This window comes from Cydia pomonella, chromosome 20, assembly GCF_033807575.1.
Source record: "Cydia pomonella isolate Wapato2018A chromosome 20, ilCydPomo1, whole genome shotgun sequence".
Classification (NCBI taxonomy): Eukaryota; Metazoa; Arthropoda; class Insecta; order Lepidoptera; family Tortricidae; genus Cydia; species Cydia pomonella.
Genome location: NC_084722.1, coordinates 14313244 through 14330053, shown reverse-complemented (window position 1 = coordinate 14330053; position 16810 = coordinate 14313244). Strand labels below are relative to the sequence as shown.

At 35.9% G+C, this 16810-nt stretch overlaps 2 protein-coding genes and 2 long non-coding RNA genes across 5 annotated transcripts in view; 2 read left to right on the top strand and 2 right to left on the bottom strand.

Annotated features, from left to right (window-relative positions):
- Positions 1–348: 348 nt before the first annotated feature.
- On the top strand, positions 349–2211 carry LOC133528860 (uncharacterized). Its single transcript, XR_009801063.1, has 2 exons — positions 349–504; positions 1082–2211. It is a non-coding gene; the product is annotated as an uncharacterized LOC133528860 (long non-coding RNA).
- Positions 2212–3689: 1478 nt separating this feature from the next.
- LOC133528856 (uncharacterized) lies at positions 3690–8268 on the top strand. Of its 2 annotated transcripts, XM_061866342.1 has the most exons (5): positions 3961–4072; positions 5068–5192; positions 5577–5733; positions 7552–7706; positions 8078–8268. In XM_061866342.1, exons 2-5 carry the CDS (start codon positions 5174–5176, stop codon positions 8215–8217), a joined length of 471 nt encoding a protein of 156 aa, XP_061722326.1. In that variant the 5' UTR covers positions 3961–4072; positions 5068–5173; the 3' UTR covers positions 8218–8268. The 2 variants fall into 2 exon arrangements, with proteins under 2 accessions (XP_061722325.1, XP_061722326.1); XM_061866341.1 differs by lacking the exon at positions 5068–5192 and having other exon boundaries at positions 3690–4072; positions 8078–8266.
- LOC133528864 (uncharacterized) lies at positions 5352–6565 on the bottom strand. Its single transcript, XR_009801067.1, has 2 exons — positions 6351–6565; positions 5352–5540 (listed from the first exon to the last, which is right to left on the bottom strand). It is a non-coding gene; the product is annotated as an uncharacterized LOC133528864 (long non-coding RNA).
- LOC133528844 (putative metabolite transport protein HI_1104) overlaps positions 8240–16810 on the bottom strand; it is a 59548-nt gene continuing 50977 nt past the window's right edge. The window contains exons 7-10 of the mRNA XM_061866328.1: positions 14375–14513; positions 13126–13265; positions 12639–12836; positions 8240–10719 (exon numbers count right to left, since the gene is read on the bottom strand). Of these exons, the coding sequence (XP_061722312.1) occupies positions 10544–10719; positions 12639–12836; positions 13126–13265; positions 14375–14513 (653 nt within the window). The 3' untranslated portion in view covers positions 8240–10543. The remainder of the gene's footprint in view (positions 10720–12638; positions 12837–13125; positions 13266–14374; positions 14514–16810) is intronic.

The window sequence follows — 16810 nt, the reverse complement described above, 5'->3', positions numbered from 1 at the left end:
TGCGAAAAGGATGCCGGAGAGAGGTGGGGGACGGCAGCGGAAAGCTGAACAAAGAACGAATGGTTTATGTGGAATGTTGTTTGTTAAACTGTTGTTACACGGTTCATTTTGGAGTTGAAATATGGGCAAATGTTTTTTTATTTAATCTTTAGCTATACTTACGAAATTATTTTCTTTCTAAATTCTGGTTCTAAAGTGCATAATAATATCGGATACTTAAATATTTTAGAAATACGGATCACATCCGGCGTGAATCGTGAATCCCACAAGCTACACTTATTAGCTTAATCTGTGGCGTACCCGCACTTGTAAAAAAAAAGCATTCTGTGATCTGTCATGTCAATGTCAAACTCCCATGTACGGCATGTACCGTTTGTTCAAATAATTTGAATGATTGTGATTTCATGTCTGTTCAGAAAGGTTTTTGAATCGCTGATATTACATTAAGTGAACCCAATTTAGAGAGCTACGACTTATATATTTGGACTACACTATGTCTCAAATGTAAGTAGATTGCTTGTGTATAATTTGGCAAGAGTCGTTTGTCAGTGGATTATAGTATAGCCTTAGGTAATCGTTAATCTTATGCTAGTGTTAAAACCCCATTGACCTACCCATTTTCATTTGAACTCGATTTTAATTCTGATATTAATTTAATTTATATATTATACTAGTTCATTATTTAATAACAATTTTAATTAATTTATTTATTGTTACTGTGATTATTTATTTAAAATTAATGTAATATTTGTACTGTGGATACTAAGTTATATACTAAAATAGTTTTAAAGAAAATTTATAACTAATCTTACATATATGGGTATAATACCTGTACCCCTAGTGTAAATAAATTCGATTTCCAAACGTGACGTACGCGTTTGCGTTTAGTCTCATTTTGTATTGGATTTCGAAAGAGCGCGCCAAGCGGCACGTTTTGGAACCTCAAAATCCTATACAAAATGAGACTTAACGCAAACGCGTTTGTCACGTTATGATGTCGATCAAAGTTACACTAGGGGTACTGAAATAAATAGTTAAATTTTTCAATTTCAATAATATCAATATCATTTGTTTTTTACAGATCTTTGCGACAATTACGTCGCGGTCCAACCACTACTCTAATCTTTACAATTCTACAGTTGAATGGGGAGCCTTATACAATATCATATGATAAAACGATTACCATTGATAACTTAATTGAGGCTTCTGTAAAATTTGAGGACTTCAAATGCACGTTTCTATTTCTACCATATGTAAGAATGAAACAAATGGAAGGTGTAAAAAATTCTTCAGTCCCTATTACAATCCAATGTGGGACATTTAAAGAATTGTTTTTTTGCTCTGCCCAATGGATTGAAGTACAGTTGAAAGCAGTGCTGCCTATTTCAATTGAAAAAACGAATTTTAATTGCGACACAATAATTCAACTTGTTACACAATTGAAATCAATGCTACTGTGCAAGTCATAACGCCAACAGCTTTTCTGCCAAGAAAAGAACTCTATGAAGATACAGAGTCCACAGATTTTCAACTGCACACAAAAGATGGCACTGTGGCAGTACACAAGGCAGTACTGTTCCTTCATAGTGACATGTTCAAAATGATGTTGACGAAGGACTGGAAGGAATCAAACGAAGGTCAGATTAGTATGGACGGTATCACTGTCCAGACACTTAGACACCTAAAGGACTACATGTACTTGGGTATTCTGCCAGAAGAAGGCTTGGAGCCACTACTGCAAGTTGCTGCACACTACTTCATGGACAAGCTGAGAGCTGATTGCTCGGCTAAGCTAGTAGAATCGGTGAATTCAGGGAACATTGATAGGCTTATTGCTCTGGGTTGCGAGTTTAATATACCTGAATTGATGCGAGGTCTAATATTTAGAATTCCAGACAATGTTATTAATGATATGAATTATTTTAAGGAAATTGTTAAGGAAAAGAATTAAATGAGTTCATATTTCTTTTGAAAAATTAAATGAATGATAGTTATTTTTTCTGTAATATGTTGTGAGATGTCATCATCATCATTTCTACTTCTTCGAGTATGCCACTTATTCGGGTCCTGAGCTAATTTCATCCAGTGAAATGTATAGGATACTTAATATCATAAGGTAGGTAGGTAACTTTTTCTAATTGCTAAAATTAATTTAAAGAGCATGAATTATAGTTCGTTTTTTTATCATTAAAAAAGGGTTGCCCAAACTTATCTTGACGTTTTATTTAAAATTATTGACAAATTCTTTTTAAAAACTAGTTTATATTATTTCTGAAAGCAAAAGAATGTATATAAATAATCGCTTATGATTATAATTGTTATATATTTGCTGTTACTTGTTTTTCGTGTTTTTTTTATAAAAGTAGTAAGCACGTAGTAAGTATAGTACCAATTACATCCACACTATCAGACCCGATTTCGGGCCCGAGCAAGAGTATTTTTCCGTTTCACCAAATATCAGCACATCGTTCACAATATTTGAAACGTGAAAAAATGCTTCATATGCAAAAATATCAATCATTGTAAATTTTTGGCAATAGGGTTGTTTCCATCTACAAATCTTAGGGCAGTGTATCCCAATAAATTCTTTTGGATTATAAGAACATGTTAAACTACTTTTAGTAGACCTGTAATGACCATATTTTTGTAAATATTGAATTTAAAATATCTTTTGGCACACGTCACGTGACCAAAGTCGAAACGTCTTTGAAGATTCTGATGACGTCACAACTCTCGAATTGACACTATTGACAGGCGATAAACAACAAATGACAAATAATAATAAATAAATAAATATTATAGGACATTATTACACAAATTGACTAAGTCCCACAGTAAGCTCAATAAGGCTTGTGTTGAGGGTAATTAGACAACGATATATAAAATATATAAATATTTATAAATACTTAAATACATAGAAAACACCCATGACTCAGGAACAAATATCCATGCTCATCACACGAATACATGCCCTTACCAGGATTTGAGCCCGGGACCATCGGCTTCATAGGCAGGGTCACTACCCACTAGGCCAGACCAGTCAGTTGACACTTCGTATCTTCGACGTGTGTATGTAATTATGTGTCAAACCGTAAACTGTGACGTCACACAATTTTCAAATAGCGTTTTGGGCGCGAAAGCATCTGTCAATATATATTTTGTTAATTTAACATATTTAAAGCCGTTTTTAGTATAAAAGTTAAATTTTAGGGCAACTTTTAGTTAATGTAGATCGTAATACAAGCGTTTCAAAAAATTGGAAACAACCCTATTAGAGACAAAATATTTTTTACATTTGAAATATTGTTAACGATGTGCTGATATTCCATGCAACGAAAAACGATTATCAGACCCGAAATCGGGACTGGTTATGGGCCCGATATCGGGATTATCGGGAAGTGCGGATGTAATTGGCGCTATAGCACTATAAAATACGCCTAGTTTTTTTTTTTTATATGGCTGATTGCCAGTGTCATGTCGATTTATTTATGATAACAAACTTATTTCGGGGACGCGAATTTTTATCAAACACAAGGTTGCTAATCCAAATGAGAATGTAGGAACGATAGTCAATTTAGATGTAAAGAAAAATCAAAACATTAGTACAATATATTATAAGTAACTAGGAATAAATGAGCCAATTGAAATACGCCTAGTCGCCTAGTTGAATAAGTTTGCGGTTATAATCAATATCAATATAGCATTTGAGAAATGGTGCAGCTGTAAATTTACCAGACTGTAAATCTACAGCTGCGTTTTAAACGGTAGTTGAAACCGTTTTACTAGTTTCTTTTTTTGCAACTGTCAGCTGTCAAATTGAACTAACATCTCAATCTCCATAAGTAACATAACATAACCAAACAAACAGTATGAGCTCGCACTTGCATGCATGCATGCATGCCGTATTCATTAATTTATAGTGTAATTAAATATTAATAAAAGTAGTGTTAAGTGTTATATACAAAACTAATGTCCGATTCGTCTGATGATGAAGACCTTTCGAGGTTCCGAGAGGCTGTCGATACTTCATTCACTAAACTCATCAATGAAACCCGCGGTATCACACAAAAAGGTAGATAGGCTATAAACTTTAGTCAAATCTTCTTAAATGTATATTTTTTTAATTATTTTCATAATTTTGACGGGGAATTTGCTAAAGCTCTGGAGCTATCTTCCTAAGATAGCGGTGCCGTCATATAGCGGCCGTTTCCAATGTTTCCATACAAAATAGGTTTCCATACAAAAACGAGATAGTTTCAATAAGTTAAGGTCTTTCTGCAATTTTAGTATTAATATTTTCGCATTAATAATTTATTCTTCTTGACTCTGGCTAGTCTGGCTTAGCCCTAAAATTTTTTAGAAGCAAACTTCTCTTTGTTTAATAAACATATCTACTAAAAACCTCACGATGTATTTCCTACACTGTCAAGCCAATTGTGGTGTGTGCCAAATCCACCCATTGTACTCAGTGGGCACAACTTGGAATAAACTGACATTAGTTATTTTTACATACTAAGTAAACAAATAAAATTTATTATATTTGCAATAAAAAGTGACATACAATTAGAAACAAATACACACAAAACAATAATATATAAATAAACTACTAACTTATTCTAAAAGACCTCCGTGGGCTGCACCGGGTGCAAAGGTGCCCATCACACTTGCCGCGTTACCGCGCTGGATAGCGATGGCCAACCTCTGCACCAGGTACGAACCTGCGCGGGCATCAGAGGTCTTCTCCCTAATCCTTCGTCCCACTTCCCTTATAAACGCTATGGCGTCAGACCCCCAACACCCCGTCGTCTCGTTTAGTCTAGTTTTAAAAGGGGGCCAAGTTGTTGTTAAACTCCTGGTAATATTGATACCCAAATTTTTTTCAGCCCAGAATTTTCGCGGCTCACTTCTCAATTATTGATTTCTGATATACATATATTGATACAATATAGAACACAACATATTAATCAATCAATGTTTTGTGTTATGGCTCCATCAAGGTGTTGATAATTCTGCCAATGTCGAGGTTGGATAAGACACGGCTAGTATATGAATCTTATCATATTACAGTCATAGACAGTGTTCGGTGGAGTATCCGATAAATTTGCAAAGAAATAAAAAATTACCACTAACTAATAGACTACATACAACTATTAAACAATATGAACACTACACTATGTACAGAACAAACTACAGTTAAGTATTAAATCTACGAACTTATTGTACAATAATATGATACATACAGTAGAGGTAAACCTGATATGGTCTTATTACTAAAAAGTGATCTCTTCAGATAACTTCTGAGTATGTAGTTAAAAAGGTGAAATAGAGATATGCAATGAAAAGCTAAATTAAAATTAATGTAATTTAATAAATATAATTTAAAATAATTACTTAAAATTAAATTTTACCAGACAGGATGAGGAAACAACACAATACTCTCACTCTTGTGAATCAAACTTTCTATCCTTTTTTGAAGTAAAAAGATAGCGTTTATGAGCTTGTGTGGTGAATACATTATTATTACCCTGTTTTCTTGTTACCTGAGAAAGGAATTGATAACTTATTTCATTTTATAGAAGAAAAAAAACCCATTTCTGAGAGGTATTTGGAAACTGCCAGCCACTACAATGATGTCAAGGTGCCGGAGAAAATGCAGAAACAGATAGGCGTAAAGATCTCCAAGATTATTGAGAAGAATGTTGAATTTGTAGACATAGAGGAAAATGGAGTGAAGTAAGTGTTCATAGATAACCAAGGTGAGGTAAAACAGATGTAAGTTGATACAAGGTCAAAGACGTAAGTTAATACAAGGTCAAAGACGTAAGTTAATACAAGGTCAAAGACGTAAGTTGATACAAAGTCAATTTTGCGGTCATTAAGGCAAAGATGCATATTGAGGGACGAGCGGATGGTGGGATAAGGCTAAATATTGTTGCAACTCAATAACAGTTATAATTATCTCAATATTGACATTATTATTATTATTTAATAAGCAGGCAGGCAGTTTGACAACTGATATGACCTGTATCCAATATTCATAAAGATAGTTATCATGAACGAGTAGTAGATATATCTAATGTAATGTAATGTATAATGTGCTTGTCTAATTTATTTTTAAACTGGTTCACATTTTGTGCTGAAACCACATCTGGGAGTTTGTTCCAAGCCCTCACCACTCGATTGCTGAAAAAGTGTTTGTATGGGTTACTGTGAGCCCTATGACTTTCCAGCTTTAAATGATGACCTCTCAGACGGTTGTTGTTGTTTCAAACTCTGTTTTAACTCACCTCAGTCCCCCTACTAGATAGTGACTTCTTTATTAAATATTTATATTGTTTGTTTTTGGCAACCTGGCTTAGGTAGTGACCCTGCCTCTGAAGCTGATGGTCCTGGGTTCGAATCCCTGGGTTGAGTCATGGGTGTTTTATATGTATGGTCACGTCTGAAAATATCGGTACGAAAAATGTGCCAAAAATATGTATACACGACTTTATTGCCCATATATTAAGGTAGTGTATACATATTTTTGGCACATTTTTCGTACCGATATTTTCAGACGTGACTGTATATAAGTATGTGCTATATATATGTATGTATTGTCGACTAGTACCCATAATACAAGCTTTGCTTAGTTTGGGGCTATGTTTATGTAAGATTGTCCCCAAATATTTATTATTACTTATTCTTTATTACAGTAACAAAATGTAAAAAAATAATTATGTAAATACTTGCACAGAAAAGTGACTGTACAAGGTGTATTTGGGTAATTCCGAAAATCACCCATAAATGACATTTGAGTCCACTCCACTCTCCTCCATTTTGGTTCACCGATAACTTAACCCCTTCAACGCTTTATATCATAAACACAACGTCACTCAAACGCCAAGATCCCGGACGCAAGCGAGCTAATATAAACCTTACTCGAAAGTGTGAAGGCTACTTTGATAGTGTCCGCCATAACACCTATAGTTGTCCTTGGCATTGTAACACGACTAGTAACGACGACTCTAGGTGTTCTTGGTGTTCAAAAGGTTAAGTCCTCTAATCTTGAACGAGTTCTGTTATTTGGCCCCATTTGCAGCACCTAGAATACACTTCCTTTTTTTTTTACATTTTCCCAGTACGCCTCCACTTCTGTTGGTCAATTGTTAACTAGACAGTTCTTAATGACTCAGTTTCATTGGTCGATAACTTGGTCGATATAAAGCGTGCGGGGACTCCCCGCAGGCCGTATAACGACTATTGAAACTCATAAGTCGATAGTTCGGTCGATATACAGCATGCGGGTGACTCCCCGCAGGCGGTAAGGTGGTATAATGACTAGTGAAACTCATAAGTCGATAGTTCGGTCGATAGTGAAACTCATAATGGCATGCGTTTTGGAAATCTCCCGCACCCCGCATACGGGCATAAAACAGTTCCCCGAATGCGGGCCCTATGACGTTTTATGGAAATATCCCGTATCCTGTATACGGGCCCTATCGACTAATAAAACTGAGCCATCAGAATCAGTTATATTTTATCATTTAGAATTTATCATTATGTTTTCAGAAAACGTAAGATCAAAGGTGGTGTGAGACTGTTCTCTGACTCAGCGGACTACCTGTCACCGGAGGCTGCGGTGGACACGTATACTGAGACACATAATGCACAGTCTAGGAAAATGATGAAAAAGAAGCGTGAAGAAGAACATATAGATGAGAATGGTAAGTTTTTAAAAGCTTTTATTTAACTTTCTTGTGTACGGGTCAAATCTTGCAAGTTAAATTTGACCCACTTTCTGATGTGGCCTACTCCATATGAAGCTCAAAATTTGTTTACATATGTATTTTCCATAAATTTCATTTTTGGCACAAGCTTTTTTCTTGTTACAGAACTAGATATACCTCATGTCATATTGTATGTGCAAAGTTTAATTACAATCCAACACGTAGATAGTTTTAAAATTAATATGTAACTGCGTTTATAAGGTTAAATTCGACCGAGCTTGCTGCGAAATCTTAATTGTGTCGTTTGAATACCTTCTAAGTTGGCAATTTAGTATAAATTTCTGACGATATTTTTTAAATATTTTCAGACAAAATTGCAGCAGTGGCAGTGACAGGCGAGTATGTTTTATCAAAAGAAGAAACAAAATGCTGGAAATCTAGACGAAAAGAAAAAATATTCAAATACAAGGCTCATAAAAACAGCAAAGTTATAACTGCTATTGAATAGTTTTCATAATAAAACAAAAGAGTAAATTTATGTTTTATTTCTATTTACAATAAAACTTAATAATTAACAAAATAAATATGTACAAAAGTCAGTATCACAATAGTAACTGCTTCTTTTTTTACATTACAATAATTAATGTTCTGAGTAATTTTTCAATTTTTTGTAAAATAAATTACGAATATGTTACTGTCAACTTAAACCCAAATAGTTTCTACGACGTCTAAAGGGCCAGTTACATCCACACTCAGGCCCGTGTAAAAGTATTTGAAACGGATTTCACCAAATATCAGCACTTTTTACAATATTTGACATGTAAAAAATACTTTGTCTCTTGCCAAAAATGTTCAATGTTTGATATTTTTGCATATGAACCATTTTTTTACATTTCAAATATTGTTAACCATGTGCTGATATTCTGTAAACCGGAAAATGATTATCAGGTCCGACATCGGGGCTGACTTCGGGTCCGATATCGGGAAGTGTGGATGTAATTGGCCCTTAATTCATTCAAACTGGTCGAAAGTGGATGGCATCAATGTTGCCAGTTAACTAAGACCCTGTATGGCTTACACCATGGTTACTTCTAGTGAAATAAATTCAGACAAATAGTTTTAATTTGATCATTTCAATTTTCTACCTTGAAAAAAATGCTTAATATAGTCAAAAGTATATTGCTGGTAATGTAGACTTTATGACAATTATTTTAAAGATAAAAAATCAAATATATTAAAACCACAAGTCTGTCCCAAAGTAATCATGGTGCTTGACAAAAACAAAAAAAAAAAAACAACTTTAGTATCATAATCTAAGACAATCTTCGACTACATCTATGGCGTATGGTTTTAGGCAAGAGCTTAGTAACACAAACAACTAACAAAAATGTCACATAATCTAGACACAAGCCTGTTTCTTTGTAAATCAAGTCAAAGATATATAACTCCGTATAAGATAAATAAAGTCTAAGAAAAAACGTGCTTCGAAAAATCAGAGGAAAATTTATGCTCGAATAGATGGCGATACCGTTTCACATATCAGCTGTGCATATTAGTGAAAGAACATAGGTCTAATAGCCATATGTTCTAAGAGTTTTAGTCCTGTGTCGAAAGATGGCAGTAAATTTAGTTGACTGCAAAATTTATTTTCACAATACGCTTCTGCATTAAATTCTTTGATTAAGTAAGTATAACCTGGGTCTGGCAAACCAATTTTGTCAGTAGAAAAGAAAAAAAGTGAGCCCTAGCGGTCTATTTATCTTTTTTTTAATTTCATGCCTTTTGCTACTGGTAAATTGGAGCCGATGTATATGGAAGGGAGCTCCGTACGACAGAATAAGTAATAGTACTACCGTACAGAAAATAAACTTCCTACTAAACTGAATTTTGACAGCGATTCAAGGACGAATCATGCTATTCTTTTCCAATGTATGGCACTACCCTTTCGGAGATTTAGGGTTGTCAAGTTTGCGCGCTGCCGACGTCAAGCAACGCCACAGACTATATAATAGTTTGTCAAGCTATTTCCGTTAGTAGAAAAAAGCGGCAAATTTAAAAAATCTAGGCGCGAATAGTTATCGTCCCATAGAAAATTTAAATTTTGCGCCTTTTTCTATTGACAAAGTTGATGGACCGGCTATATGTTAGTAATTCAGATTTCAGAACATTTGTACCTAAACCGCTAACGAGTGATATTATCCACATTTTTAAAGTTTTCTTAATAATTCTCCCAGGCCTAGTAACAGTGATAGTGCTATCTCATTTACTTCGATACAAATATACAGTTTGCGTGCTTTAGGTATCTTAACCAAACTATTTAACACAGCCTCTGAAAACATCTCTTCTAAACTGATATATAAGGCACTTACTTGTACGATCCATTCAATTTCAAGCATAACCATGAAAAATCGGGTAGTTCGTTGGTTGTCTAAGTCCTATAAAAATCACTACTTTCGAATTGATGTAAACTTTACACAAAATCTAACCTTAAGTACATATATACAAAGTTCTTTATTCACTTTAGGCAAAGGTAACCATCGAGAATTACCACAGATACACCACAGATAAATTAGGTACCAACATAACCATCGAGATTACCACTGACAAATTACAAGGTTCTTTATCGTATCCACTTTAGACCTGGGCTACAACCGCGAAAATCGAAGTTCGTCAATTGCGGGCAGTTTTCTCTGACACTCTAATTACGTCTTAGTGAGAGTAAAAGAGAAATTCGGTTTTCGCGGCGCCCATTGACCACAGAATTACCACAGATAAACCAAGGTTCTTTATCATATCCACTTTAGGCGTAATCATCAAGAATTACCACAGATAAACTACAGTTTACTAGAATCGTGCGCGTGTCGTCCGTTTCGCGCGGATAATTCGTCGTGGCTGTACGCCCTGTTGTCTAAGCCTATGGGTTTGGCTGTCGGGCTGACCTGTGTGGGCTCTGAAGCCTTATCCACTGGGCCATCCATGAAGAACATAGTCAGGAAGAAGAGGATGCAGCCTGTGGAAAGAAAGGATAGAATAAATAAAGTGGTTTGATGATTTTCTGGGTTCCGTACCAAAAAGGTACAAAAGGAACCCTTACAGTGCAACTCTCTCCGTCCATCTGTCTGTCTGTCTCACGGGGTATCATTTAATTTAAGAGCTTAAATTACAAAACCTAGTTTTCCTTGTTTTTCATAGTGAAAAAAAAATGTTTCTGAAATAAAATGGAAAAAAAATGCCAACCCCCCCCACCCTATCCCCCCCTTGTCTCCGAAGTTTACCGAAGAAAAATTACGAAATTTGTACATAATATTACCATTACTATAAATTTTAAAGGAAAAAATAAAATCAATCTCTATCTTGACAACTTTTTTTATTAACAAAACACTTTTGCAATTTAACCAGCTTTACGTGTGTTGATTGTACTTGACATTTCTATGAGGTCACATTAACGACACCTTTTTTCATATAAAAGAACAATTTTTGAAACCGGTTCATATGATAGAGAATTATCCTCAAAAAACCAACATACGTGCATTACATCACGCAAATTAGTTAGACAATTTACCGATATATGGCGCTGTACGCATTTGTATTTAGTATAAGTAGTTCTGATCAAAAGTCTTTCACCTTTATATAGTTACACGAGACAATTAAAAGTTTGTACGGAACCCTCAGTGCGCGAGTAAAATGAACTCGTAGCTGACCGGTTTTTTTATAATACTGATGTCAAAAATAAGTTTGAGACTAGAGCTAATCCCATCATGATAACCTCATCCTAAGGCCTACGGTTTGTGTATTATGTATTTTTTTAAAGTGCGTGTATGCATGACAGTGTATAGCATCGTAAGGGTTGGTATTAAGATACTTTTTTCCGACGTTTCAGGCTTTCTGCGTAGCCTCTAGACCAGTGGTGGACAATTTTTTTTTATGGGGGGCTAGAAAATTTACGAAGTTTCAGAGGAGCCCCAGAATTGCAGCAAAAATGCATTTTGATTTGAAACTGTTAATAAACCTTATAAAATAAAGGTAAAAACATTTGTTAAATAAAATCGCTTAATCATATTTAATCCTGACTATTACACGTGCTTTATACGGCTGTAACGTATTTATACGGCTGTTACGTATTTATACGGCTGGAAAGTATCACGGGCCATACGACTAATCTAAATATTTCGAAAGACCGGCGGCGGGCCGGTTTGTTCTAGCCTCCTGGATCCCAGAAGCGATGTTTTGTTTTTGAATTTGGAACCATGTCTTGTGTTTAGTGAAAGTTAAAAATAATGTTTGGAATTTGTCCTTTATAAAGGTCTCTGGGACTCAGGAGGCTGGACTAACTAAAATAAAGCACGCTCACTGATTATAATAGCCTCTCCTACACCCTTTAGCCTCCTCCTCCTCCTCCTGTAGCCTTTAGCTAGAGGGTCCACCAGGATGGAAAGGTTCCCTCCCACTTGTTCATGACGAACAGGAACATTTCGACGGTAAAAGACTTGAATATATCTAAGCATATAACAAAACGCAATGCATGACAGTGACAGCTAACGTCACTTGATACTTCCGTATCCGTTCTATTGCTCTCTTCCTCTTACCGAACTTCTGTTTCCCGATTACTTTTTGTTGTGTGCGATACATTTATACTTAATAATATTAAGCGAATCCTGACCAGCAAACGGTGTATTTATTATAATAATAAACGACCCGTATTTGCAGCATATAAAGTGCAGTTTATTTTCACTCTGAAGTTCCTCCAGCAGCAGTGCAGTACATCGATTCCACGCTGCTCCTGGGCCGGTCCACCGAGACCTTTCCAATAAAGACCATCACGATCACAATCATCTGGACATGACCTACCTAACGCTTCACTCCTTGCATCGGCTGTCATAGCTAAGGGTTTTAGTTTTAGTCTCATTCAATTTTAAGTGCAGGACTTACTGATCCCGTAGAAGCCGGCGTAGAAGATCATAATAGCCTCTCTGTAGCCAATAGCCTTGGCCACAGGGTCCACCAGGATGGGAAGGTTCCCTCCCACGTTGTTCATGACGAATAGGAAGACGCCAACGGTGGTAGATCGGACGGAGAGGGGCACGATCTCTACGAGTACCGTGAAAACGATGCCGAACCACATCTCAGCTGGAAAGGAATGTATTGGTAATTTTTTTTATAAATTATTTTATTAGTATAATATCTACACGTGCATGGTGATTCATTTGCGAAATTTCTATAGAAATAAAGTCAATTCAACTTATAAGTAAGTATCCAGGTTATCCGTCTGATTGTTTTCGTTAATAATTGCAATTAAAAGGGCGCCTGCACAAATTTAATTTTGTAATACTATATTATTAGTTAGATTAAAACTAATGTTGTCCGAATTTACTGTGTCGATACCTCACTTTAAAAAATAGCGAAACCACAAACTTACCAAAGAAATAGGAAAGAGCTAGGGTGATCATGGCCCACAGAGGCCCGAAGATAACTGAGCCGAACGCGGGTAAAGTGGCGATTAGCTGTGATAGACCGAGCACAAGCACACGGGAGCGGACGCCCAGCTTGGCCACGAATCTGGAATAAAACATGTTGATCATCAGGCACAAGTACTGTATATAAATATAGTTATAGTTTAATAATAAAAAATATTGTAGGTCTATTGTATTGTGTATAGTCGTTAGATTTGTAGCTGGCCCCCAACGGCTTATCCTTTGTCTATTGTTAACTAAAACCGCGCGTGGCACTACTTGCAAAAAAAAGGGTCCGGTCACTTAAACCGGTTATTGAATTACAACTTCTATGTTAATTGAAATAAGATTCAAAATGAACTACTGAAAAAAAAAATGCGATTTCCTCTGTGGTCCCTATACGGTTACTGAAGGCCGGCTAGTCGAACGCTACTGATCCAGTCTAAAATTTGTCCTCGATTTGCGGAACAAAGGCGCGTTATCGGAGAGCGGACTTACACTGGTTTTTTGAGCGTTGGACTAGCCGGCGCTCAGGTGCCAATTAGAATTATACGACCCTTTCTTGCAGGCAGTGCACGCGCGGTTTTAGTTAACAATAGACAAAAGATTAGCCGCTCCGGGCCAGCTTCAAATCGAACGACTATAAGTGAAACAGACGGCAATGTATTGTACGGCCCCGTACATATTGCGGTAGCGGTATTTTATTTAAATAAAAGTAAACAAACAATTTGTACATTTTCGGGTAGTTATAACATCTATTGGTTAACCAACGAAATACAAAACCGCCCTCGATCTGTCATTGAACGACCTGACTTTAACCTATATTATTTGATCATGTAATGTTTTCAACTACCCTCAACTGGCTTAGGGAGCGTAAGGAAGTGGCGGAGGAGGAGGGTTGTTTACTTTTATTTAAATACTTTCAGATACAGAATATAGTCAGCCCATGTCGGAGCGGCCGCGATAGTGCAAGTTGAACAAAATTATGTGTCATTCAAGAACAAAAACGACATCACTGGTTCACGGGCTGTTTTCTACTTCCGCAAATACCTACCTGCTACTCATGCCTACGTTTAAATGGTAGCGTACTGTGCGATTTAAAAGGCATTCTTTTTGCGAACGCTCCGACGGAGCTTCTCCAAGGCGGTACTTCAAAAAAGGGGTATAGTATAGTAGTTCTGACGGAGTATTAAAAAGCGCGATAGTACAACTTACTTGTCAGAGACATAGCCACCAACGACAACGCCAACAGAACCGATGCCGACAGTGACAGCAAACAGCCACCAGCCCAGGTCCACGTCGGGGAAGTAGTCCCGGTAGTACAAGTCCGCGTTGTATGCGAAGCACATACCGCCTGCGAAAAAAAAACGCATAAAGAAACAAAGTATACTAGTTTACACCTTCCAGATTTTTTACTGACGACAGGGATGCAGCAATATGTAGAAGTGAGGTGGAGATATCTCCATCGGATGTCACGTGTTACAGAGTTATATATTCTAAATAAACTAAAAAAAGTATTCCTCATAATTCATAATCATGGCTAACGAATTCAGGTCGTATCAAACGAAGGTTACTGGACTTTAAAAGCTAACGATCATGTATGACCTGAATAGAGATTTTGCTCGCCTAAACCACTATTTTTCTAGGGCATGCTCGGGCAAATGTCGATTATTTTTCACGGAAAAATTAATATTCGCTGAACGTCAACAGGATCAAATCGGTAGCTCTTAGGGGCCTTCGTTTGATTCGTAAGTACCTGTCACAGTCGGTGCTCAAACATAAGCATCCAATAAAGTACTTTAAGTTGGGGCACTGAGTTCTAAAAGCGATACCGTGTATACATACAATTTGGCATTTGTGACAGGCACTCGCAAAACCATTTGTAGGCACAATACATAATTAATGTACAGTCACGGAATTCAGGTTTGTCACTTTTCGATTCTATAATTTTATAATGAATTGACAAATTGATAAAGTTTACAAAATTTACATTTGATTATATATTACTTATTCTTTAAAATATATATTTTATTTTTTGACTTATCTATTTTAGGCTAAGTGTGGGTGCGTGTATATATATAAATATATAGATCTATGTAATGGTATTAAGGTTCAATTCTTTAAATACTTGTACATTTAACAACCCGCCTGCGGCATTCGGTTTAAAATAGGAATCAGATACGTAGGTCCTACTATTATGTTCTATTTTACCCTATTAATTGACCGAATATTTACCTTAACCCGTCTATTGTGTCAAAAATAACGTGTATACCTACTCGTATCAATTTCCGTCTTTTTGTCCACCGAATTAATTACAACTCAATTTTCTTTTACGGAAGTCTTATTAAACACCCATAGCCTTATTGTAATGGTGTAAGAACTATTGTTGAATGCTTCGGGATCAATAATTTGGCCTTGCATTTTGTGACAAGACGTCAGAACCGTGACTGGCAGGATACGGGTGACAGGCACAACTATTATATGTTCGCTTTGCAAAAACCAACCTTCTTGTGTTTAAATTTATGTAGATTTTAGTATAAATTTATGAATGAGGCCTTTTTTCATAGGCCACTCGATATTGAATCTTATAAAGTTTAACTTTAGGTTCATTAGGGATTGGTTGTAACAGGATTTCTTAATGGCGTCTCCTGGGCATGTTTCTAGGTATTATGTTTTCTTGTTCGTCATGTTCGATTGTTGTTTTGTGAGCTACTTCGATCGATTTATTGATAGAAAATTGCTACTTAAGTTAAATAGCAGGTATCTATTATTACCTATACTTTAAGTATACTAAAAATACATTGTCGCCTTATAAAAGTTATAAAACTCATCTTAATTCTTAATGGACGGAGCCTCGGACAATGGTCAAATGATATTTTTAGAGAAACAAAACTAGACAGTCAGTTTGTTTTATTATCCTTATACCGAACTAGATCCAGGCACCTGGTAGCTGTATATCGGTATGTATAATCAATGAGAATTTAGTATAGAGGCGTATTGTCAAAGTAAATGTAGTCAATTAAATTTACTGCCATCTTTCGACATAGGACTAAAACTCTTACAATGACATATGGCTATTTCACCCATGTTCTTTCACTGATATGTGTTAAATATTAAACGCTTTTGCCATCAACTTGAGTGTAGGCCAAAGGTATAATTTTTTCTTGACTTTTTCAAGTCACGTTTTTTTCTTAGACTTTTTTATTTATCCTAAACGGATATACAGTCTGTCAAGCAAAGTACTCGTATGTCAGTAGTAATGTACAGCAAAGTGAAGTAGGGAAACGCTCAAAAAGCAGTATTGCGCTAAGAAAAGCAGCAATGTACATCGAACCAATACGTGTAATTTTTATAACCACAAATTTTACAAATATTTACGATCAACGAGCGTGATTGTATTATATTGTAGGCACCTGTACTTTGCTTGAGTTCATGCTACAAGCTTATTTAATATATTGGTATTTAATGGTGACAGCAGAAATTTCTCTTGAAATAGCAACGATTCAGAATGTAAACAAACATGATGGCTGTCATTCACTATCCATATTCCACAGATTAAACACAGATGACACGATTTTGGAATTATTCGAAAACAGTGTAAATTTGCCGCCTTTTGCTACTGACAAGATTTGCTTGACCAAGTATACATAT